The 26,773-nt window shown below is 37.9% G+C and overlaps 1 protein-coding gene across 10 annotated transcripts in view; it reads left to right on the forward strand.

The window, feature by feature from the left end:
* Positions 1-26,773, forward strand: part of Ate1 (arginyltransferase 1) — a 117,433-nt gene that overhangs the window by 39,276 nt on the left and 51,384 nt on the right. For all 10 annotated transcript variants that reach the window (XM_027404418.2, XM_027404423.2, XM_027404422.2 and 7 more), the window contains 2 exons: positions 12,207-12,388; positions 15,774-15,873. In XM_027404418.2, coding sequence (XP_027260219.1) covers positions 12,207-12,388; positions 15,774-15,873 — 282 coding nt within the window. The remainder of the gene's footprint in view (positions 1-12,206; positions 12,389-15,773; positions 15,874-26,773) is intronic.

The raw sequence follows: 26,773 nt of genomic DNA on the forward strand, positions 1-26,773 counted from the left end.
GCTGTCTATCAATACTATACCCTTCAGTCACAAAAAGGCATGTTTGAAGTCCAGCAAGTCATAAACTATAGATAGCATGGTTCATTTGTTAAAGCAATCCCTGCTTTAACTTTCTTCACATCTGTTCCTATTGTTTTTGTTTTTCCCAGTAGTAGAGATGAGACCCAGGGCATGGAATAGCCTAGGCAAGTAGTTCACTACTGAGCTACATCTCCTTCATTGCCCAGCTTTAAAATTTTAACTGAGCATACAAAGTTTCATTGTGACATTTAAAATAGGTGTATTTTCCAAGTTACATACAGATATTCACCAAGCCAGAGCATATTGTGGACTATTTTATAAAGTTCACTAAACTGAAAAGGATTGAAACTGTAATTAAATTGGTATCAAGAACAGCAGTATGCTTAGAGCACTTTAATAACAGGAGAGCCTAGTTAAAAGTGGGTAAGAGACTTGCTGTTGTGCTTCTCCAGAGGAGATATTTCTAGAAAACATAAGAGAATCCGTCCATTGATAATCACTTGGGAAGTTAAAAGCACAGTAAGAAATCACCATGAACTCACTTAATGACTAGCATCAAAAGATAGACAGAGATTGGCACAATATGAAGAAATGAGAACTCTATTACTTTGCTGGTTGGAAGGTGAAACGTAGAACCATGGTTTGGCTGTTTTTCAAAACATTACAGTTACTATATGATCCAGAACTCACTCCTTACGAATGTGCCCAAGTGAAATAAAAATATTTATCCTCATAAAGAATCATGCACAAATGCTTACAGCAGCATTATTCATCATAGCCAGAAGCTAGAAAAACTTGAAACATCTGTCAGCTGGTGAGTGAATATAATGGAATAGTAGTCAGCAATAAAGAGGAACATGGATGAATCTTAAGGAGATTATAATAGATGACGTAAGTCGGACACAGACTGTATTGTGTTTCCTTTATGTGGCTTATCCAGCAAAGGGAAATTTATAGTCAGAAAGCACGCCGGTGGTTGTCTGATATTGGTAACAAATGTGGAAGGCTGACTGCAGCGGGGCTTGGGAATTTTTGAAGGTTATAAAAAAAAGTACTAGGATGCTGGACAGATGGCCCAATGAGAAAGAGGACTAGCTGTTTAGTTTACAACACTCAAACAATCTGTTGCTCTAGCTTCAAGGGATACAATACCCTCTTCTGGCTTTCATGGACAACTGCCTTCATGTTCACATATCCACGGAGACATTTAGACACAGACAGACAGACAGACAGACAGACAGACAGACACACACACACACACACACACACACACTTTGAAAAATAAGTCCTAAAAAAGTTATAAAGTCAGATTGTAAATGCAGTTTTTGATTGGTCTGATCATAAAAAGCCGTAATCAAATATAGAGGGAAATGCTGAGAGATCAGAGAGAAGGAACAAGCCACAGCACACCTTACCTCCTTAGTGTCTCAGCAGACAAGAGAGAGATTTCCTGTTTCTCTCTGCTTATATCCTGTTTCTGCCAGCTACCTCACTTCCTGTCTGTAGAGACCTCTAGACCTCTATGGTTAGCTAGTGGCAATCTCTATTCTCTGACCTTTAGGCAGGCTTTATTTGTACAAGCAAGGTAGCACTACATCAGATGTGGTTATAGTTTCAGTTTCATAAAGCTGAAAATTTATAGAATTTTGTGCTTAAAGTGGCTAATATTATGATATACAAAAGGTTTTTAAAAGTGTTGTCATCGAACATGGCTGGGCATAGTGACACACACCTGTCATCCTAGCAATTGCAAGTGAAGGTAGGAGGGTCAGAAGTTCAGAGACATCCCCAGGTAAGTAGTGAATTCAAGGCCAGCCTGGGCTACATGAAAACATAGAGAAAAGAGAAGAGTGGATATCACTCAGTTTGATATCCTCCCCATTAACTGTATCCTTCAATGTGGAATGTTATCTATAGCTTTAATGTTCATCAAGGTAGTAGTATATATTGAAATTGATATGCCTTAATTTTTAGCAGTATTTTATTAATGCTTATAGTACTAGATAACAAGCCATGAATACTCTTAAAAGCTTTCAAACAAAATTTCAAGATTTCATTTTTGAATGAGGAACTGCTTGGCTTTCTGCAAAAGACTTAAAGTACTTTGAGTAGACACAAAGACCTCACAGTCTCTCTGGTCAACATAGTATTGTGAGGTGGCTTCCTATATTGGGATATCAGCAATGGTCAGAATTTGGAAAATGGAATGGTGGTTACAGAGATCTGGCTCCTGTAGAGAAGGAGAGAACTCAAAGAAGTTCTGGAGAGATGAGGGGGATAGAGGCCAAGTTGTTAAGCTGGAGGGGTTCAGATAATTTTCCGAAGGGTGGAGGATTCTGAAAGTTGGATACACTGAGAGCTGGCATGAGCTGTAGTGCTGTGGGGATGAAGCTAGGAAGAGGGTTGAGTCGTGAGTTGGTGGGAGCTTTTACCTGTTTTGTTAAGTACTTGGGCCCAGGTTTCTTTAAAGAAGTAAAGCCAGGGGCTGGAGAGATGGCTCAGAGATTAAGAGCACCGACTGCTCTTCCAGAGGTCCTGAGTTCAATTCCCAGCAACCACATGGTGGCTCACAACCATCTGTTATGAGATGTGGTGCCCTCTACTGGTGTGCAGATATATATGGAAGCAGAATGTTGTATACATAATAGATAAATAAAATCTTTAAAAAAAAAAAAAGTAAAGCCAGGTAGAGGGAGGTACCTCTTGAAGACATAGTCATTTGTAGGTGATGGTAAGTAGTCTGCAGGTACTGAAAAATCAGAAGAGGAAGACTAGGCTGTGGCTTGAACCACTGGGCCAAAATAGAGAGGAACAAGATTTTGTTGCTTGAAGCTGTATGCATTAGGAATGAGTCCTGTAGTTTCCAGACTGGTTTCCATACCACTTGTATTGGAAATTGAGTGTTATTGCTCAAAGGCACCGATTAGAAACCTAGAACAAAATCATCAGGATTGTCGTTTGACTACTGTCCCCTTCTCTTGGATCTGGACTGTTGGGCAGTTCTGGCTTGGGCAGGGCTGCTAGTAAGGCCCTAAGGCTGAACTGAAGACAACTTTTCTTGTTTTGAGTTCATTTTGCTGAGTACAATGTAGCAACTTGCATGTGTGGTCAGATAGTATTCCCAAAGCCTATTGGTCAGAAGGGAAATGTACTTCAATTAGGTTTTGGATATCACATGATTATTGAGACAGTATAAATTGAAAATGTGTATTGCTTTGTGTAATGACAATTACTGAAGTCTTTCCCTGGAAAGAATCTCAGGAGACTAAAATATAAAAGTTGAATTTGAGAATAAATGAAGCATGGCTAAAGTAGAAATTCGACACCAAGAGGAAAATGCCACAAATTTGTTTTGTTCAAGTTTCTTTTTTTTTTTCTGCACAAACTTGATTTAGTTTAGGATTTTAAAAATTCAAGGTATTTTCTTGCTAGCCAGCTAGCTTTCCTTCAGCAAGTAGAAGTATTCATCGTTACTCCCAAGACCTTTTTAAACTGTGTTCAAAATTAGGGTCATCTTCCCTGACAGTTTTCATTGCCCATTAGTTGTGCGTGAATGCTTCAGAAAAGGCTTGAATAGTAAATCCTGGGGTGGATTAGTTTCCATGGGGACATCAGTCTTGTTTGATCTTGGCATTCATTGAGTTCTCAGTCTGGGATGTCACCATGGAATATGTTTTCCTGTAAGAAGGACTGGGGAAGCAGGAATTGCCAATGAACAGCATTAACAGCATTGCTCACTGTGCAATCTAAGGTGTGCGTTATAGTGCTTGGTAAATACTGTAGTCAGGGTTTGGGATTCTGTTACATTTTGTAAGCCATTTGGAAGGTGCCTTTGTAAAATCTTTTTGTTGGGAGAGTTAGAACTTAAAATTCACAAAAAGCAGATTAAGGAAAAGCATTTAGCATTAACAATTTAATTTTTAAAAACTATAAATTCTTTAGTAGAAATGCTTTTTTCTTTCTCACTTCTGTACATTTATTAAAACCATTTATGATAAGTCCATCATTTACCTAAGCTTTGTAACGTTGAGTTAATGTATGTCTATTTGTGATACTACATTGCTTTTGGGTTTAAGTTGTAGAGGGGTAAACCTTTTTTTGCTTTTTTTTGGAACATTTAAATTCCCAAGAAATACATTTGTTTGCTCATCTTTGGTTTTGCAAATTGCTAAAATGTCTTAGTTCTTTGTATTAAATAGCACATATGAGTCCGTTGTTACTGTTAACATAGTGACAGAGAGAAATATTGACCTGAGATGGAAGTTCAGGTTTTGTTTCTTCCCAGCTTGGCTTAGTACCTTGGGCAAATCTTTCAGCACTTTGTTTTCTTTAGCAGCAAAAGAGTGTCCAGAGGAAGAGCTCTCAAGACTGAGCAGGTTAAGCAGTATTTTAGCAGATCTTATTCCTTCTTTTCATACTTATGCATTATAAGCATATATGTAAAGTTTACTCCCTATACTTACTGCTTACTGTTCTCCATGCTTGGCTCCATGCTCTGTCTTTTTCACTATTCTTTTGTGATCTGGAACAATTTGCTGTTTTAGAATAAGACCACTACTTAGGTTTTTCTACAAAACAAATGTCATCTGATCTCCTTTCATATTCATACACACACACACACACACACACACACACACACACACACACACACATATCTTATTTTGAAATATATTCTATTATCCTTACTAATAAAACTAACTTTTTTGTGTGTAAGTAATTTCTCTTTCATAAAGAGAACTGGGCAGCCAGAAATCTTGAGAACTGTTTGATATATACAGGCACTGTGGCCAGTGGGAGAGTGCATAGATATAGATGCTATCACTTCCTTGAATATACTTTTGCACTTGTTAAAGTTGCAAAAAGCATGCTGACGTGATCAGTGATGCAGTAGCTATGTAGAGTAATTCAGTAAGAAGGAAGGGGATGTGAACCTTACATGTGCTCATTATTTATTTTTTGCTATTACTTAGAGACTATGGGTATTCAGTGAGAGTTCATTTTATTTCTTTATTTGTATTTAAAATTTTAATTTATTTAAGGGTTTTAGAGTTTGATTAAGCTAAAACAAAATATAATACATAAAATGTCAGTTGTTTAACACCAGTAATCATTAGGGAATTGCAAATCAAAACCATGAAAGTACTACTTGGTACCCAGTAGGTTAACTTAACAAAAACTAAGAAATAGTGTTAGTGTGGGTGTGGAGAAATTGCAGCCTTTGTGTAATATTGGCAGGAATATAAAATGGTATAGTTACAATGGAGGAAAGTTCCATTTTAAACCAAATTGAGCCCAGTGGGTTTTGTACATTTTTGGTTTCAGCACTCTGGAGGCGAGGTCAGGTGTATCTCTGTGAATTTGAGGCTAGCCAGGTTTTCAAAACAGCTAGGACCACATAGTGAAAGGCTATTTTTAAAAATAAACAACAAACCCAAAACAAAACAAAGAAAAAAAAAACAACAACAAAAAACAGACAAACAAAACTAGAGAATTACCTAGGATCTAGCAGTTACACAGAAAAGAAGGGAAAGTGAACAGTGTAGCAGTGATTGTAGCAGTATGTTCACAGCAGCCAACAGATAGATCAACCCAGCTTTCCATTGATAGACAGATAACCGGTAAAATGTTATACTGACACACAGAATACTGTTCACCTTTCCAAAAGGGAAATTCTCACATTGGATGGAACGTGAAGACACGCAAATCACAAAAGGTCAAATACTATATTATTCTCTCTAATGAGGCACATATCATCAAGACATATCACTTTACTCAGTTTTCTACTTAAAAACATTTCAAATGGCTGGGCGTTGGTGGCGCACGCCTTTAATCCCAGCACTCGGGAGGCAGAGGCAGGCGGATCTCTGAGTTTTAGGTCAGCCTGGTGGTCTACAGAACAAGTTCCAGGACAGCCAGAGCTGTTATACAAAGAAACACTGTTTCAAAAAACAAAAAACAAAACAACAACAAAAAATTAAAATGCTACATCTTATTTATGTTTTTATCATAATTAAGACAATACTTCAAAATATTTAAAATGCCAGAATTATAGTTCAGTTTAGTTGAATAGAAATTTTAAAAAACTTTAAGCATTCTGTGTGACTAATGTTAACGTGTGAGTGTGCATGCACATGTGTGTATGGATGTGCAGAGCTCAGAGGACAACCTTTCAAGTGTGGGTCCTCAGCAGCCATTCACCTTACCTTTTGAGACAGTCTCTCAGGTCAGGCTAGCCTGCCTAGCCAGTGAGCCCCAGGGCCATCTCCCAAAGTCTGGGATTATAAACCTGTGCCACCAAGTCTGGCTTTTCTGTGTGGGCCCTGGACACGTATCGCACTCAGGTCTTCATGCTTGTACAGCAAACACTCTCTGTAACTGCAATTGCTCCAGTCCAATGCTAACTACTTTGATACATCCATTACTAAGTTTAATTACTAAGGTTTAGTTTTAGAAGTTCCGTTTAGCTGTTCCAATTAGAAATAAATTCATATATTATTTAAAATCCAATGATATTGCTTACAAATTTGAGAAGATTTTTCCTTAAACTAAGAATTTTATGCCAGTTGATTTATTCAAAGAGTCACCTTAGTTATATATGTTTGGGTTCTTAAAATTTGTTTCTAAGCTGTAAGGAACTTGTTTGCTGTGAATTTAAGACTTTGATTTATGTACCTGCTTATCTCAATAAATCAGTTTCACAGAGCTCATACTTGAGTGTAATTTAATACCACCTGTAAGTGGGAAACTACTTAACATAGAAATAGAAGTAAAAGTTTTTCTGATTATAGACAGACATGTAGGAAATTTTAGTTCTGTATCTATCTACTTGTTGTTTGATACAAAACCAGTAAACATTAAAACTGTTTCAAAGAGTATTTGCAGATACAATTTAATGAAATAAAAGTTTGAGATTAAATTGCTAGATAGGTTAAAACAACTACTAATCATCATATAGGGTATTGACTAACATTTGGGATTATTCATTCCCTTCTAAGAACTCTACAGGTTAACCTCTTGTAAAATAAGATACTCACAAGAAAACCAACTGTAGATTTTTGTGTCCTACAGGGACCATTTGGGAGAGGTGGCTTGGGGCTGCTTTGGAAGGGAGGGGAGCTCAGGTTCTGTTCTCTGAAGTCTTTTTTTCCTTCCCCATCCTTACCTTCTTTTGAAAGTCTTCTCAAATGACTTCCTCTTTGTTAGTTACTTTGAGCCTAGCAGAGTTTGTGTGGGCCATCACTGAGGCACAAGAAGGCAGATGGCTGAGGAGACAGGTGTACTTTGTTAGAATAAATAAGCACCCATTTGGGGAACAGTTTGGCTGAAAGTGAGAATTGGCCTATTAATATTCATGTCATCTCTACATGGCGATTTGGAAATGGATACATACTGCTCATTAATCACCAAAGTTAGGCCATCTTTCCCCTAATGTCAAGGTGAATTTTCTTTTGTATAGCAGAGGGGAGGTTTATTATTTTTTCCTGTTATCAGCTAAATCCTTGAAATGGAGGAACTTGTGAAAATTTTCTGATTAATTCCTTTACACATCCTAAACTGCAAACTGCAGACTTGGAAAGAAACATTAAGTATTGTTGATCACATCACTGATTAATTTGTAAGGAAATTAAAGTAGCTACTGTAGTTACATGACTTTGCTTTTAAGTGACCTAACTATGTAATTCTGTGAACACTGGCTTTGGGAATGTGCCATTTGGAGTGAGCAAAAACTAGCCTGAGCTTATTCATTGGTTTCCTTTTATTTGTGTCTTACCTTTGTTTCTCAAAACTTAAATAGAGGGAAAGCACTAATATGAATCCTATAAAAGGCTCCTCATATTTTGAAGATACAGGATTGTGGTCCATGCATTGATGCATGTGTCAGAGGGTCCTCAAGACCCGTGCTGTTTTCATAGTAAGGTGATTCCATTAGCTCTCCTGACTCTCACTCTCATGAGTGTACAGTCTGTTTTTCAGCGGTTCCATGATGGCAGCAGATAAAATACAGAGACTGACATGAGAATCAGGTGATCTTCTAATACAGAAATCTGTTAAAAAAAAAAAAAAGAAACAGAACTATGCAACTTTATGTATTTTTTTTTATTTTGTAAAGTGCAGTGTTTTTTTTTGTGTGTGTGTTTATCACAGATGAATCAAATAAATTAAATTTATTATTTTTAAGTGAATTATTAGATCTATTTTAAAATTTCACTTTGTTTTCTAATTGGTAAATTCTGTATATGTATTCTATTACATGAATTCTCTTCACTTTTCTAAGTATAAAGGGGTTTTGAGGCCATCAAGTTTGAGACCTTTCGATTTACATGTTTTTGGCTTTAAGGCAAATAGCCCTTTGCTTTCTTTTTTTCTAAATAGTGTGCTTTCCTATGTAATATGTAATTTTACCCTCCCACTGTGCTTGTGATAATTGAGCAAGTTGATAAAGGGCCATCACTAGTGAGGTACAAGACATGTGATCGCCACATCTTAATGAAGTGGATTCTCAAGTCAGTAAGCAGTGGTGACTTGGGGATGCTTCTCTAGCAAGGGCTCCCTAGCTTCCTGGGGGGTGGGGGTGAGGAGCTATTCTAAGACTTAGCTCTTTCTGACCTGGTTGAAATGAAAAGGAGAGACATGTCTAACCTTTTGATGTTGTGACTTACATGATGATGTCACAGCCTACAGAGTTATCACTAGAGAACCACATAATTGAATTACAAAAAAGAAACAAAAGAAAACAACTCCAGGCCTGCCTTATGCCTATCTATGTTCTCTCGATTTCAGGGAAGAGTATCTATGTAAATTTGATATTTTTCTGCATGGGAGATTTTTCCTCTGTTCTTTTATTGTTTTTCAATGGTACATAGTAGTATGGGTGCATAGATTTTTATATTTTTCGTTGTGAGCTTAGCCTTTAATGGCTGAGCCATCCCTCCAGCCCATGGATACATAGATTTTATACTTGGGGTTATAGATTGCTTTTATTTTGTTGCTTAAAATACTTCAGTAATGAATTAGTTAGTTCTTTCAGTTCCTCCTGTGCTTCTTTGAGTGTGGGTTGGTTGTTTGAGTACTACCTCTCTGACACTGAGAATCCAGTAAGCTCATTTTGTATATTTCCTATGCGTTTCTAAAGTCAACCACTTCTCCTAGCACTGGTTCCTTTGATTGCAGAAAATGTACCAAGATCTTGGCAGTAGGGTGTGCTCATTTCTCTTGGGGTGTTTCTTTTAGGCCCTTTCAGCTGACAAAAAAAGAGATGTGTGTGTACAGTTACTCTTGAGCATGCACATACTTACAGTATGCACATTTCTGTGTGAAACCATCTGTGTTTACATCAAGACAGGCATGAGTTTTCACATTTTCAACTATAATCCATCATCACTTGGATCACTCTAATCACAGCACTGAGAACCCTACCGTATGCTCTCTGTTTACTTAATTGTTTGTTACATATATAGCAGTGTCAGAATTGTTAACCTGTACCCCCATGGGAAGCAGTTTTATCAGAGTACAGTATTTATATGCACTTTTTATTTTCATCCATACAGACCCCTTTCATTTCAAGACTTGCTTACTTCACCTTTTTTCTCTGTCCAACTCTTACTAAGACTATCTCATGCTGGGTAGTAGTTGTGCATGCCTTTTTTATCCTAGAACTTGGGAGGCAGAAACAGGTGGATCTCTCTGATTTTGAGGCCAGCCTGGTTTACAGAGTGAGTTCCAGGACAGTCAAGGCTATACAGAGAAATCCTGTCTTGAAAAACCAAAATAAATAATAAAGTGCTAAGTTTTGATTAAAAGCATACTATGGTGTCTTTGCTATTATGTTATACAGAACAGTCTCATCACCTAAAGGATCTGTGTCTCATCTATTAATCCCTCACCTAGACCTCTCAAACTCCTGATAAATGGAGTAAACTGTGCCTACTTTTGCCTTTTATACACTGCAATTTTAACTATACAGGATGTAGACTGGCATTTTTCACTTAGCAATATGCATTGAAAGCTCTCTCTCTCTCTCTCTCTCTCTCTCTCTCTTTCCTTCCTCCTCTTTCGTGTGTGTGTGTGTGTGTGTGTGTGTGTGTGTGTATTTTGTTAATAATCATGCATTATAGGGATGAACCAGAGTTTATCCATCTATGTATTGAAGGATGTATGGGTTGCTCTGGGTTTAGCCAGTTAGGAATAGATGCTATGAACAACTTGTGAGGCTTTGTCTTTAGGTAAGTTTTCAGACCAAATGGATAAGTAAGTACAGAGTATGATTGCTGTTTCTTTATGCTCAGAGTGCGTTTAGTTTTGTGAGATGTTCGTGAAGTGCCTGTAACTGCTTTACCTTCCCAACACCAGAGCACGACTTCTGTTGGTCTGCATCTCTCTTGGCATTTGATGTCCAGACCGTGGGGATTGGTTTTCTGATATGTAGGACTGCTTGATATTCTGTGTGCAAATCTGTGTGGTGATGGTGAGCATTGTTCCTTATGATTAAGTGCTGTCTTTCTGAGATAAAGCATGTGTTCAGATCTTTTGTCCATTTTTAGTTTGGTGGTTTAGTTTCTTATGGTTGAATCTTAAAGCTTTCGTGTTGTATTATGTCCTGTCATATATATTCTGTGGCTTGACTTTGTTTTCTTAACATTTCTTGCAGAGCAGAAGTTTTAAATGAATTTAATAAAGCTCAAACAACTATCTTTTTTCATGGATTTTGTTTTTGATGCTGTATCTGAAAACTCATTAACAAAGCCATGATCAGCCAGATTTTCTCTTCATGCCTTTGTCTAGAAGTTTCCTAGGACTGAATTTGACATTTGGGTCTGTGATTCATTTTAAGCTCCCTGTCATTGAAGGTATAAAGTTTATCTTGATGCCTGGCTTACATGTGGATGTCCAGCTGTTAAACACTGTTGTTTGTGGAGACTTACTTTCCCTGTTGAATTGCTTTTACTATTTGTCAGAGGTTACTATGTTTTTGTGGACTTGTTTAGGCTGATTTGTCTATTGTTCTGTCAAGACAACCACACTGTCTTCATTCCTCAGTGGAGTTGGGTGCCCTGAGCCTTTTGTCTCTCATGTCCAACTGAATGAATTTGTTGATACTCATAAAACAGCTTGTTGCAGTGTTGATTGGGATTATATTGTTTTGCAGCAAGTTGAGAAGAACTGGGATTGTAACAGTTTTAGTCAAGAAATACGTGTTGTTTCATTTATTTGGGTCTTCTTTGATTCCCCTCATAGATGTTTGCTACTTTCCTGTGTATAGATTCTGTACATGTAAACTTTAAACTTAGCTTTTTTCATTCTGTTTCACATTTTATATTCTAGTTATTATTATAAAAGAAAAGAATTTTACATCTTAACCTTTCATTTTAGTCTTTGCTGTAGTTATAGTTTTTTTCTTTGTTCTTTGGACTTTGTTGCCATCATGTCATCTATAAAGACAGTTGATATTTCTGTTCTTCACTCTGAATTAATCCTCCTTCTACTTTTTTTCTCTTCTCCCCCCTTCCTCCTCTTCTTATTTTCTTCCTTCCCTTCCCCACCCCCTCTCCCTCAGGCACATGCTAGCTAGGCAAGCACCCGGCCACTGATCTACTTCCACAGCTTCCTTTATTCCCTTCCCCTGTTGTACTATATTAGCTGGGATTTCAAATCATACTGAATAGAATTGTCTGTTCATAATATCAAGTGGGGAGCGAGGGGGAAGCATCTAGTTTCTTAATGTTAACTGTGCTCTTAACAGTGGTTTTTGTATTTGTTATTAAACAACTCAAGAAGTCTCTTTGCTGTCACTTGTTACAAGTTTTGGTCAGATGTTGGAATGTGTCATATATTTCCTGCACTGATTAATGTATCACATTGTTTTCCTTTTGTAGTCCTGTGAATGAGGTGGATCACATTACTTGCCTTTGTGCCTTTCTTTTTCCCCCCTCCTTTCATTTTTTTCTTCTCCTTCCTTTTCTCTTCATTCCTCTTAACTTCCTCTTTCCTTTCCATCCATCCATCCTTTTTTTTTTTTTTTAATGAATTTTTCATGCTAAAGCACTCATTATCTGGAAAGAGGTCACAATGAAGTAAAATTTTATTACTTATTAACCTGAACAAAGTAAAAGATTACTTAGATTTAGATCTTTTTAATATAAAGAAAATGACTCCCTGTTGATGTTTCTGTGCCTGCTTTTTCATAGGCAGAGCACCCTGCTAATGGACCAGAGTGTGGATATGGCTCCTTTCACCAGCAGTACTGGCTTGATGGGAAGATCATTGCTGTGGGTGTGATAGACATCCTCCCATACTGTGTGTCTTCTGTGTATCTGTACTACGATCCCGATTATTCATTTCTGTCTTTGGGTGTCTATTCAGCATTAAGGTAAGACTGCTTTGTACAGTTGTAATGAGTTTCATGGAGGTTCAGATAATTACTCCATTTGTTTATATTTCAGTAAGTAATGGTAGGAATCTGTTTTTATAGTATATTATAATAATTGGCTGCTACAGTAGTCCCTTAGCTGTATATTAATATTTAAAAGTCACAGTTTTAGGAGGCTGGAGAGATGGCTCAGCAGTTAAAAGCACTTCCTACTCTTTCAGAGAACAGGATTTCAGTTGCCAGCACCCACATCTAGCTGCTGACAGCCACCAGCTCCAGGGAATCCTGCTGGCCTTCTTCTGGCCTCTATAGGAAGTGTGTGTGTGTGTGTGTGTGTATGCACATGCGCACATACACACACACACACACACACACACACACACACACACACACACAGAGTGGGGAGGGAGATGGTTGTAGGGAGAGAATAAAATAAATAACCCTTTCTAAAAAAAAAAGTAACAGCTTTACAAATGATGCCATTTTTGATGTTAATCCTCTCGCTTTTCTTAAAAAAAAAAAGATTTATTTATTTATTTATTTGTTTGTTTATTATATAGTGTTCTGCCTTGGGCACCAGATCTCATTACAGATGGTTGTGAGCCACTATGTGGTTGCTGGGAATTGAACTCAGGACCTCTGGAAGAGCAGCCAGTGTTCTTAAACTGAGCTATCTCTCCGGTCACAATCCTTTAGCTTCTATATACTCTATAGAATATAAGAAGTCACTGTGGACTCCTGTGAGATGGCTTAGCAAGTAAAATGCTTTCTGGGTAAGCCTGATATCCTGAGTTTCATCTTCAGAACTCATATAAAGGTCCTAGGATAGAACTGACTCTAAAGAGGCCATGTCATGTCTATTCCCTCCACCCCTATCGTATACCAAAATAATAATATAGTTTTCAAAAGGAAACCACATGTTTGAAGATTTTTGTCTCATGTATATATTTCCTAAGCTCCCCTGCCAGAGCTTATTTATCTCTATAAATATAACATTATCTGTATTGTTATCACTAGCATGTATATTCTCTCAGTGTTGGTTCAAGATGCAACTAATGTGCTGTGAATGAATTAAAGGCATGTGCGCCTGCTGAAAGATGTGTTATGAAGTGTCTAAGGAAAGGGTCACAGTCTGACAAGCATATCATTAGGCACCTAGTGGTTTCATGAACACATATATCTGCATATATCCACAGACTAAGAAGGTATGGTGTCATTAGCAATCTTTTGAGACCACTTACATGGTTGGTCTGCTCCCAACTGCAACAGTGTCATGAAGCATTTGGTTGTCTAGGTATACAAATTAGCAGTGTGGAGTTCCCAACTATCTGCTGGTATCTGTGACCCTCCTCAGAAAACAGTTTCCCAATTATGGCCATAGCTGCAGATACATGTCACACAGCACAAATGTCTTTAATGGTGGGAAGGTTTGATGGGAGTATCTTCTCTGGAATATTTGTTTCTGTTCTTATTCCTACTTACCTATGCATGTGTCCAGTACAATTAGGAGGAGGTTTGGAAACTGGTTTGTTTTAGTTTTTCAGGTAGCTTGAGTCTCTTTCCCTCTGCTTTTCTCACTGTGTTCCCTAGTATTTGTGTCTATAGTCACATTTTTCACCATTATGAAGTATACTGCCAGATTATCTTAGTTTTTGTGTATGTATTATTTTCCTGAATTATCAAAGTAGAAGCCTTGATGCTTTTCTTTAACTTATCAATTTGAGTTTTACAAATTGGGCTGATAGTCATCTTTTACCTATGTCTCAGTGCCCATCCTGACAGTCTCTTAATATTAATGTGTCAATAACAGATATTCAATTATACAGTGTTTTAAACTGCTTTTTGACAATCCTTTTTTCCTATGTATTTAATTGTGCTTTATAGAAAATAATTTAAAGACTAGAGTATCTTAGATAGAGGTAATGAAAGGTGGTCAAATTCAGGCTGTATTAGAGATAGCCCAGGAGCTTATTGAGCATTGGAAGACTGGTTTTGAGAATAGCTCATGGATTTGAGTAAGTAGTGATACAGTGATTCAAAATATGAAGGTCCAAGAAACCAAGTGCCATCTATACTAGCTAGGGTATGGTCAAGAGTTATTGTGTATAGGTGGGTGTGGGGTTTTTGCATTTGCTGATTCTTTCCTCAGTTTGAATCTTGAAAATAGATTAGTTCTTGGAATAGTAACATTTATTCTGTTACAGAAACATTTTAAATAGTTTTTGGATAACCTTTCAACAATTTAAATTTGTACTAGAGAAATGAATAGAGTAGTCCTTTAAACATAGAATTTCTCTATTGGACAAGTGGCATATGCCTGTATTCTCAGGCTGAGATAGGAGGATGAGAGTTTTGAGGCCAGCCTGGGCTATTATAGCAAGTTATGGGATAGGCTATACTACATAAAGAAAGCCTCTCTAACAGAACAAAACCTTGAATTTTATATATCCATTGCTGCTATTAAAAAAAAAAAGGAAGGAAGAAAACTCTCAAAAGATAAAACCACCATTCTTCCTGCTTTAGAAATTTAAATTTATTAAAACTCTCACATACAGCCTGTTTATTCAGCTGGACAAGTAGGGGAAATTTTGTGCCAAGATTTATCTTAATACAGATTATAACCACTTCACACATAAGCATTTCAGTGAAGATTTAGTTTCTTTGTTTCAGCAGCCCTCATTCCTGCTAACAAACGGAAAAGGCATGGAGGGAGAATGTGGTATTGTTCCTCTCATTTTAAGAAAACTGTGTATATAAACTGTGGTCCTAGCTAACAGTGAGTTGTGAATCAGATACAGTTAAAAGGGTTGAATGTAAATGCATATATAATTTTTCCTGACTTGTATCAGCTATTAAGTTTTAAAAATTTTGTTGTGCTGTTAAAGTAGCCCAGATTTCTTGCACATTCTAGAGCATACTGCATATTATATTATCTTTATTTTCATGTTATGTTGGTTGTAGATCAGCACTTTTGCCCAATAAAGTATAAAATCTGAACTTAGAGGTATTTATTCAAAATAATTTAGAGGTTTAAAAATAATTTAGAAGTTTTGGGGTTCTTCTTTCATAATTGTCTAGTGTTTTAAAAATCTTTTTTTTTTTTTTTTTTTTTTTTTTTTGCTGGGAATGGTGGTGCATAACTTTAGTCCCAGCACTCAGGAGGCAGATTTCTGAGTTTGAAGCCAGTTTGGGCTACAGAGTGAGTTCCAGGACAGTTAGAGATACACAGAAAAACCCTGCCTCAAAAACAAACACACAAATAGTTTGGTATTTTGATACTTTTCCATTACATTTTATTGAATTACATAGATTTTTGAAAATTGAAATCAGAATTAACATTATGGTTTTTTGTTGTTGTTTTTTTTTTTGTTTTTTGTTTTGGCAGAGAAATTGCTTTTACTAGACAACTGCATGAGAAAACACCGCAACTCAGCTATTACTATATGGGTTTCTACATTCATTCCTGTCCCAAGATGAGATACAAGGTAATGTCAGTTTCACACCTGTGCCTGTCTTCATTATAGAAGTTAAATTTTCAGCAAAATGTGTATCTCGGCGCATAGGATTTGGAGTGTGTAGAGATGGGGATGGGTTATTAAGGAGACTTTTTGCTCCTTCATAAAGAGTTCTTTCTGAAGTGAGAATCACAGCCTCTCTGTGCTAACAGGATCTCTTGGCATTACTGTGAGATTTAAGTACAGTTTGCAATTTCCTTCTAAAAAATAGTTGTGAGAGTCTCTTTAGTGAAGGTCATTGATATTTCCTAAGTGCTGGTACAGAACTGCAGAGGAGCAGACTTTTTTGCCACTGTGACCACCATTTCCGTCTGCTTCACTGTGTGGTGCTTAGCTCTGAGATGTGCGGAGATGGGGGGTGGGCGGAATCTCCCTCTTAAGATATGTAATGCAGGTGATGCTGGGGGAATCTTCGCATAAAACTGGGTCATGGAGTGGGTTGATAGATGGCCTACAAGGATGTGGGGTTTTCTTCCAGAGTGGAGGAGCAAGGAAGGAGGGGCTCAGATGAAGAGTAGGTGTAATGGAGACACACAGAATTCAGGGAGAGATGCTTGTAAGTAAGGGGTCAGAAAGAACAATTAGACACCTAAAAGACCTGTCCTGGCTATAAATAGGATCTATTTATTTATTTTAACAATGTAACAGTTTAAAAACATGCAAAAATAAAAGTTGTTCACTGGGATCCCTGTGTGCCCACAACTCTGCAGTCATTTTCTTCTCTTAACTATTCTCTCACTCCACTCCCACCTTCATCTCCTTTTGAATTATTTTGGAGCATAATAAGGATATCCCTTTTTTGAAAGACAGGGTCTAATACAGCCATAGGTGGCGTGGAATTTGATATCTAGAACATGCTGGCCTAAAACTCTAATCTGCCTGCCTCTGCCTCCCAAGTGCTGGGATTAAAGATTTGAGTTACTATGCCAGCTGTGGTATCTTTTTTTAACTGAAGAATCCAGGACGCTCCCCCCCCCCTTGTATTTTGAGGTGCTAGGAATCAAACCCAAGACCTTGCAAGTAGCACTTCTTAGTTTTTATTGCATTTAAGAATATTGCCCAGGGACATTTTTTATTTTTTGAAAATTATCCTAGGAGCTGTATAGCTGAGTAGTTAAGAGCACTGTCTGCTTTTCCAGAGGACCCAGGTTTGGTTCTCAGCACCCACATGCAGGCTCACAATCATCTATAATTCCAGTTCCAGAGGATTGAACATTCTGTCTAGCCTTTCCAGGGACCAGGTATGCACATGGTCTATGTGTATATGTGTAGGCAGAACATTTGTACACATGAAATAAAAGTAAATAAATCTTAAAAAAAACCCTCAATTGTCTGTTTTTTGTTTCCTTTTTTAATTGAGCAAAGGTAACATGAAGACTAGTATTTATAAATGGGTATTCCTGGCAATTTTTTTTAAAAGAAATATTTATTATGTACTCAGTGTTCTGTCTGAATGTATGCCTACAGGCCACAAGAGGTCACCAGATCTCATTATAGAAAGTTGTGAGCCACCATGTGGTTGCTGGGAATTGAACTCAGGACCTTTGGAAGAGCAGTCAGTGCTCTTAACCTCTGAGCCATCTCTCCAGCCCTCTTCCTGGCATTTTTGATATGTTTTTGAAATCATGAAGCCTGAGGGAGGTCATTTGAAAAAGTCAGGAAATTGGGAAAAAGTATGTAATTCTTCCATAAAGTTAACGGTGAAAAGTCAACATTAAAATGTTACTGGTTTGAGAGCCAGGCATGGTGTGGTATGCCTTTAATCCCAGCACTCGTGATCTCTGTGAGTTAGATTTCTGTGATCTATAGAGTATGTTCCAAGCCATCTAGGACTACAAAGCAAGACAGTGCCTCAAAAGACGAAATAAAAGGAAAAAAGAGAATGAGTGGGAGAGAGTTCAGCAGATAAAGATACTAACTCTTTCATGCTGTCTTAGAGTTCAGTCCTTAGGTCCCACATAACAGAAGGAAAGAACTGGCTCCTGCCAGTTGTACTCTGACCTCCACATGCACACTGTGGCACATGTGTACACACACACACACACACACACACACACACACACACACACACACACACACACTGGATTAAAGTATTTTTAAAAAAAGAAAAGTGTATATACTAACTATATCAGTAATGTTCCAAGAAGTAATAAATTTTGGAAGCAATTAACTTTGTAAGTTGTCAACTTGAATTCAGGATTCTGTGTAGTACTGCTGACCTACTACATTCCAAATGTTAGGTTTCTCTTATTTCAATACTTGTAAATAGTATTAAGCTTAGTATTTCTTACTTGTTAAATGCCTTTAAAGGTACCTGTAATGGTGAGTGAAAATATAACTTGGAGTTCCAGGAATTTTCCATCTCCAGAGCCTCCAAATCATTATTTTTAGAATTTGGAAACATTATCAAAACTGTAAAATAAGATAAATGACAAGAGGATGAATTGCAAGTCAAAAAACCCTTTGACTTTTTGTCCTCTTAGTTTGTGTCCTCATTTTATCTTCTAGGGAGAGATGTTTTGACATGAAGTTGTATTATTAGTGACTTTGTGGTAATCTAGTTTGTAAAGCCAGCATTTACCTGGAATCGCTGTTTTTGAGCACTTGGGTTTCCAAGAACATAGTGATGATATTGTTAGTTTATTTTGTTTCTTAGGGTGGGGTGATCCTCTCTGTGGATAAAACTTTTGCTGTATGAGCATGAGGACCTGACTTTGGCACCCCAGAACCTATGTGAAGAGCTCAGTGTAGTGGTACAAGTCTGTAACCCAGTGCTGGAGCACAGGGATAGATGTGATAGGGCTTGCTGGCTAGCCTGTCTAGCCAAACCATTGAGCTCTGGGTCCAGAGAGAGACTATATCTCAAAAAATAAGGTAGAGATAGAGGAAAACACCTACATTCAACCTCTGTCCTCCACACAGCCATACACTAAGGAAATTTAGTGCTTGTATCTAATTTATAAGGCAGTGCATAAAGCAGTTCCAAGGGCCCTTTACTATGCATGAAGATATAGTAATGTTTCATTTGGATTTTCTTATACAGATTTGTTCAAATTAACAGTCCTTGCTATATGTATTTGTTATATAAAATATAGTTCGAGTACAAAAGCAGGTTTGATATTGATAAGACAGCTTATTTTCCTGTGCTGTGTTACTGAGTTAGAAGCTATCATAAAGTCATGCTTAAATGGTGATTCTGTCTTTTCCATGGAGAGATGACTGGAGGTTTTCGTGATCACTGCCTTTTTCCTGTCCATCAGAACTAGTGACCACTTGCCTTCCCTAGATGGGACTGGCTTAGTGACTGACTTTCATTGGCTAATGGACACCATGTAGATAATTGTTTAGGATTTCTGGGCTACAGTCTTAGAGGACTGTCATTTTTTCACTTTTATCTTTAGAGCCAGGTATCATATAAAAGAGCCAACTGCCTGAAACCACTTTGGATATTTTAGTGCAGCTGCATGATAGAACCCAGGAGACCAGCAGCAAAACGATTGAGCACTAGTCTGCTCAAAGACCTGAGTTATGAATTATTGTTAGGCTGCTGAGTGTGGAGGTGGTTTGCTACTCAGCAGTGGATGATGGAAGCCTGGTGTGGATATGGAAGTCATACTTCATCCTGTGTTGATTGTGCAGGCTCATGTCCTAGAATAAGCTGATCTGGGCAGTTGTTATGGTGGCTCAAAGTGAGAGGTTTTGCAGAGCTACTGAATTTCTCTGTGGTTATACCAGAAATGCTGTGTGGTTTATGAGAGTTCATCTTATAAGGTTTTTAGTGAATGCTCTTATTGAGCCTACAAGTTGTCTTCACATGTCAACAGATTTTGTTTTTGCTTGAGTTGCTAATGATGACCACAAGATAAAAATCACCATGTGGTTATTTTCATAGTTATATAAACAGCACATGTTATAGTAAGTTCTCCTCTCTGCTTATGGTTCCTTAGTTTATAGATGGTTTTGGTTAAAGATTTGTTTTTATGTGTGTGGGTGTTTTACCTGCCTGTATGTCTGTGCACCATTTGTGTACCTAATGCATGAGGAGGCCAGAAGAGGCCATTGGATCTCTGGAACTGGAGTTAGAGACAGTTGTGAGTTGCCATGTAGGTGCTGAGAATTGAACCTGGGTCTTCTGGAAAACAAGATGGTGCTCTTAACCACTGACCCATCTCTGTAGCCCCCTATATTTTATTTCTGGTGGTATCATTGGTATAAATGTGTTTCTGTATTCTAGTGTTATGGAGTAAGCCTTTACTAAAAACAAATGCTTTCAGATTTGTTCAGATTTTTACAGTATGCATAGTGAACCTAATGCTTCCCTTCCTCCCTCCCTCCATCCCTCCCTCTCTCCCTCCCTCCCTCCCTCTCTCCCTTCCTCTCTTTCCTCCCTCCCTCCTTCCCTCCCTCCCTCTCTCCCTTCCTCTCTCTTTCCTCCCTCCCTCTCTCTTCTCTCATCCCTCCCTCCCTCCCTCCGTCCCTCCTTTCTTTCTTTCTTTCTTTCTTTCTTTCTTTTCGTCATTCCATTTTTGCTGTGTTATTCTGTCAAATTTCTATATTAATTCACATCTCAATATTTAATCCTTATTTATCTATACAGTTTTCTATATGTGCTAGATAGGATTTTTTTACTTAAAAATTTTTTTACTTACTTTGCTAAAGCTTAAAAAAGCATTTCCAATGCTTTCCAAATGCTCACTATATACATATAAAGCTTACTTTATATTCTCCTTTTTACCTGCTTCAATACATTTCAAAACTACTTGATTACTTTTGAAAGTGAAAATTGTAGTATACTGAAGTGTTGTTAGACGTAATTTAAAATACTTTGCTCTCTGTGTAATCTCCCAAAGCTCTGAGAGGCTGTTGTGTATTCTGAAAGGGGTGTTTTGATGAAGTCCTTTAAGCAGACCTGTATGCAGGCCAGAGTAAACAGTGATTTCGAGCAGTCTGCTTTGGTGTCATGACATGGCCAGACATCAGTGGAAACATCAGAAAGGGTTCTGAAATAGCAGAAAAGAAACAAAGGGCTAATTCATCTTGGAGCAATCCTTACACTGAATGCCTCAGCTGGACTGTGGGCAGACAGAACCCCTGGAATTCTGTAGGACTTTGCCCACAGAAGACTTTTGGCATTGCAGGTACAAAAGCACCTATAAAAATGTTAATTGGCATTGGCAGAGCTGTTTTAGCAAAATCGTGTGCTACTGAAACCCCTGAGCTTCAAAGTTTCTTGACCAAACAGACCAGCAAATGTTATTTTACTAAGTGTAGCAGCCCAGGGTCTCTCATGTGGGTACATGTGGTAGTGACTTTCCTCTTGCTGGGCTGAATGGAATACAAATGATCTCATCAGTTACCCACAGCACAGAACAAAATGCTGGATTCTTTTGATTCAGCATCTGCTTTTTTGATGTCAACTGTCCAATGGATTAGACATAGTCAGTAAAACAAACCACCACAGAATAATTTTAGTAAGGGATTTTGATGCCTCCTAGAGGCAGAGGGAGGTTAAAAAAAAATCTGCTATTCATCACAAAATCATGTTTCTAAAATTGTCTCAAGCAAAGACATGTGGCACATTGCAACCAAAAGTAGTTCCTTGAGGGTCATCTGTTTTAAGCCTCTCATTACACATGAGAAAATTAAAGTCAAGGTGGTTGACTTTCCCAGTGTTTGCATTAACTCACATTCAAGTTTAGTGACATAAAGGAACATCTAAACTAAAGAATTAGATTCGGGGGCTGGAGAAATAACCAGTTAAAAACATTTGTTGCTCTTGTGGAGGACCCTAGTATGGTTCCCAGCATCCACATGTAACCACTTGCAACTCAGCTCAAAGGGATGAGTGCTCTTTCTGGCCTCCTCAGGGCAGACACACATATACAAAAATAAAGATAGATCTTTAAAAAAAAAAAGAATTGGAGTCCATATAAATAGTATTATTTATCACATTTTTGATAAGTTCTATGTATATGTTTTTCATTTTGAAGTATCCTAGCTAGGTGGTGGTGGTGAATGCCTTTAATCCTAGTACTTCGGAGGCAGAGGCAGATGGATTTCTGAGTTCAAAGCCAGCCTGGTCTATAGAGAGAGTTCCAGGACAGGGTCCTAAGCTACATAGAAAAACCCTATCTCGAAAAACCAAGAAAAAAAATTCCTAAAATTCTTAAGTTGTTTATTTAGTTTTAAAATTCTTGCATTTGTTTGTGTGAGTGTGCATGCATGTCATAGCACACAAGAGATCAGAGAACAACTTTTCGAAGTTTGTTCTCTCTTTCTTTCACAGGGGTTTTGAGGCTAGAATCCAGGTTGTTAAGCATCGTAACATGCCTTTTCCCACTGAGCTGTCTTGTTGGCCCTTGATTACTTATTAAATATGAACAGGGGGAAAAATCAGTCCTTTTAACCACAGGCCATATTATATATGTTCATCTTTTTATCACCTATTTGCAATGAAATAGAATGCATAATTCATAATCTTTTGAAAAAAATATCAGTAATATGCAGCCTTGGAAAAATACTAGTATCTGAACTTTATCCTGACCTATTAAAGAAGAGTGTTTGCTTCCCTCTGTGTGATGAAGTTCCTGGCAACCAGCAACTCTTTTCTTTGCCCACAAACTTCTTGCCTCTGAGCTTCTCAAACCCCCCCCCCCCTTGCATTAGAAATGTCTTTCTCTCCTTGTGCCAGGATAGTGCTTTCTTTCTAAACTAAACTCATGCCACCAGAAAGCCATTCTCTGTTTCTCCCCTGCTCCATTCCTATCTATTCCATTCTTTCTCAGAAAACCTAGAAGTACAATATCTCTGCTTCTAAGAATTCTTTTCGAGTTTAAGTTCTTTCCCTGGAACTCCTTTGAGCCCTGTCTTATAGATTTATCTGCTTTGTCCAGGTTTATGGAGGACCTGCTCTGTGCAAAGCACCAGGACAGGTGTCAGGGCAAAGGGAGATGATCAGACAGGTTCCTGCTTGTTCATCCCTAGATATCATCTTGTTTGTCATGGTCACTAGTGTTGAGCAAATTTATTGGCAGATTGAAAGTAGTCTGAAGTTTTTTTTTTTTTTTTTTTGACATGCATTATGTAGGAAATGCAGGTGAGTGTCCATGAAGATAAAACTAGGGAGTAAAAAGAAGTGTTGAGTACTGCATACAAAATTGGGGGTTCTAATGAAACTTAGGAAAATTTAGGAGTCTCAACTCTAGAATAGCTTATATTTTCTGTGGCTAATTTCTACTCCTACTTATAATTTATACATTTTTTTATTTATGGTCCTCCGTCCCCCCGCCCCAGACAGAATCTCACTAAGTAGCCCTGGCTGGCCTGTAGCTTGCTATTTAGACAAACAGACTGGTTTTCAATTAAAAAATCTGCCTGCCTCTGCCTCTTCAGTGCTAGGATTAAGAGAGTATACATCACTGTGCCCTGCCTATAGTTAATTTTGTTAAAAACAGACTTATTATTGTAGTATACACACACATATATGTACAGAAAATGTACCTGTCTTAAGTGTCTAACAATACATTTTGACAAGGCAAACATCTAGGTGTAACCTAAAATAAGAAACAGAGCATGACTAGCACATAAGGCTCCCACTGATTACTATGCAACTTCCAAAGATTACCACTGCTTTCTGACCTTGTTCTAGTTTAGCCTCTTTTTGTACTTTATGTAAATGGAAGAATATGTAATATTTTTAATGGCTTTTATCCAAACGTGTCTGTGAGAGTTATCCATCTGGTTGTGTGTCATGGTAGGTTGTCTTCAATAGGTGACTCTAGTATTGTATTTAATGCGTATCTTGTATTTCACATTCCCATTCTATGATGGATAGACTGCTTTTCTTTTTTGACTAATGCAAGTGCAGCTGTGAACATTGACTTGCATGTCTTTAGTGACCATCTCTATGTATTCTGGTGAGTATAGAGCTAGATCACCAGATCATAAGATTTATGTATACTTGTTTATTTCATGCTGCCTATGTTTTTTTTAAGAGGGTATACAAATTTATAACTCTTTGAATATATTGACAAATGTATAAAGAATGGTGGTGTGTTATAGTTTCATCTTGCATTTTGCTGTGTATGGTCAATGTTGAACATCTTGTCATATGATTGCTGGCTTTTTGTCATATAATCTTCTTTGCCCACTTATCAATAGGATGACTTGTCTTTATTCTTTTTTTTTAAATTTTTCTCTTATACAATACATTCCAACCTCAGTCTCCCCTCCCTCCACTGCTTCTCCATTTCCCTTCAAAAAAAGCAGGCTTCTTGGTGATATCAACCAAACTGATAACTTAAAGTACAAGATGCTATATGACCAGGCATACACCTTCATATCAAGACTGGACAAGGAAACCTAGTAGGAGGAAAAGGGCCCTAAGAGCTGGCAAAAGTGTTAAGAGACACCCTCCTCTCTACTGTTGGGAGTCTCACAAATACCCCAAGTTAAACAACCCACAGCATGTATGCAGAGGACCTAGTGCAGACCCATGCAGGCTCTGTGGTTGCCACTTCAGTCTCTGTGAGCCCCTCTGTGAGTACTGTTTAGTTGATTCTGTGGGATGTGTTCTCGTATCCTCAACTCCTCTGGCTCCTACAATCCTTCCTCCTGCTCTTCCATGAGTTTCCCCTGAGCTCCACCTAATGTTTGGCTGTGGGTTTCTGCATCTGTTCCCATCCTCCCATCGTCTTCTAGAGGAAGCCTCTTTTGATGATGATCGGGCTAGGCACTCATCTATGAGTATTGAAGAATATCATTAGGAACCATGTCATTGATTTTTTTTTCTTTCTTTCTTTCTTTCTTTCTTTCTTTCTTTCTTTCTTTCTTTCTTTCTCTCTCTTTTTTTTTTTTTTTTTTTTTTTTTTGGTCATTTGTGTTTGGTTCTACCCTAAGTCTCTGAGCCATCCAGCTTCTGATTCCTGGCATCCAGGCAATGTCAGACATGGGCTCATGGCTTGTGCCTGAAGTTAGACCAGTCATTGGTTGGCCCTTCCCACAAGCTCTGAGCCACCATTGCCCTAGCACACCTTGCAGGCAGGACAGGTGTGAGTCAAAGGTTTTGTGGCTGCTTTGCTGTTCCAATTCCACTACTGGGAGCCTTGCCAGATTATCAGAGATGGCCAGTTCAGGCTCTGTATCCTCATTAGTAGGAGTCCTAGCTAGGGTCACATTCATAGGTTCCAGGAAGTTTCCACTGCGCTAGGTTTCCATTTTACTTCCTAAATGCTCCTTAGTCCTTCTAATTGTTTCTCCCTGTACTCTCACCTCCGTTTTTCCCTCCCCTACCTGATTTCTCCTGTTCCCATGCCTACCTGCCTCCAGTCCTCCTACAAAATGTATTCTATTTCCCCTTCCTAGGGAGGTGAGATTCATGTGTGTCGCCCCCCTCCACCCCCAGCCCTCCTGGTTATTTAGCCTCTCTGGGTCTATGGATTGTAGTGTGATTATCCTTTACCTAACAGCTAATAGCCATCTACTTATAAGTGAGTACAGGTCATGTTTGTCTGAGTCTGGGTTGCCTCACTCAGGATGATTTTTTTCTAGTTCCATCCATTTGCCTGCAAATTTCAGGCACTGCAGAAAGTTTCACAGTACCACTGACCTCTACCTCATTAGAAGCCAGTAGGACACACCCTTCTCCAACCATCTCAGCTGTGGCCATCAATAATATGCCATTTTTTTTCTAACAGCTGAGTAATACTTCATTGTGTAAATATACCACATTTTCTTTATCCATTCTTTAGTTGAGGGATATCTGGGTTGTTCCAGTTTCTAGTGTAGGTATTCTTTATACATCATGGATATGAATCATTTGTTTCATAAATGCTTTTTTCATTTATTCATTGTTTGCTTTTCCATTCTCTTCTATCTTTTAAGGAGCAGAATATCTATCTATCTATCTATCTATCTATCTATCTATCTATCTATCTATCTATCATGTGTACAGTCTTCTGCCTGCATGTTAGAAGAGGGCACCAGATCTCATTCAAGGTGGTTGTGAGGCACCACGTGGTTGCTGGGAATTGAACTCTGGACCTCTGGAAGAACAGTCAGTGCTCTTAAAGTGCTGAGCAAAGGAGCAGAATTTCTTTTCTTTTTTTTTTTATTTAGAGAATACTTTATTAGTTTTTGTAATCAAACCCATGTAGATAAAACCTTACATATTTAATACAGTGCGTTACCCCTGTACAAATGGAAAAAAATTAAGTTCAACATTTCTAGACCAATATGGCTGTTAATTTCTGTACAATGCCAACTCAATACGGTAAACTGGGATAATTTTTTTCCAAAGTTGACAGCAAAGCCGAAGTTTCCAAAAATTCAAATTATATATGTATATATTTATATTTATATAAAAAGACCAATAATAGCAGTATGTTATGCATCAATAGCAGCAACAGCTTTTCCAGGTTGGAGCAGAATTTCTTAATCCTAAGGTTTACCAGTTTTGCTCCATCATGAAAGTTGCTACTTTTGTGTCTGTGTTAAGATGTTTTTGCCTTCCCTATTGCCATGGGATTACCTTATGCAGTAAGAGCCTGGTTTTTCCCTCTATGGTTTCTTGCTTCTGAACCATGCTTTTAAAAGGCCATCTGTGGCCTACATATTAAAAAATGGTGGTATCAAAATATTAATGATTTAGAAGTGTCCATTATATTGATAGGTGACCAACTACCAACATCATCATTGTGTGATGCCATGTATAATAAGCATGGTATGCTTGTTCCATTTTCCACTTTAAAAATTGAAAACAAAATCCAAAACAAAACAAAAACTTAAAAGAACAAGTGAGTTATTTCTTACATTTCTGGAGTCTGGAAAGTCTGACATTCAGGTACTGGTAGTTTCTGTGTCTGGTAGAGAG

The sequence above is a fragment of the Cricetulus griseus genome, chromosome 3 (assembly GCF_003668045.3).
Source record: "Cricetulus griseus strain 17A/GY chromosome 3, alternate assembly CriGri-PICRH-1.0, whole genome shotgun sequence".
In the NCBI taxonomy this organism is placed as follows: Eukaryota; Metazoa; Chordata; class Mammalia; order Rodentia; family Cricetidae; genus Cricetulus; species Cricetulus griseus.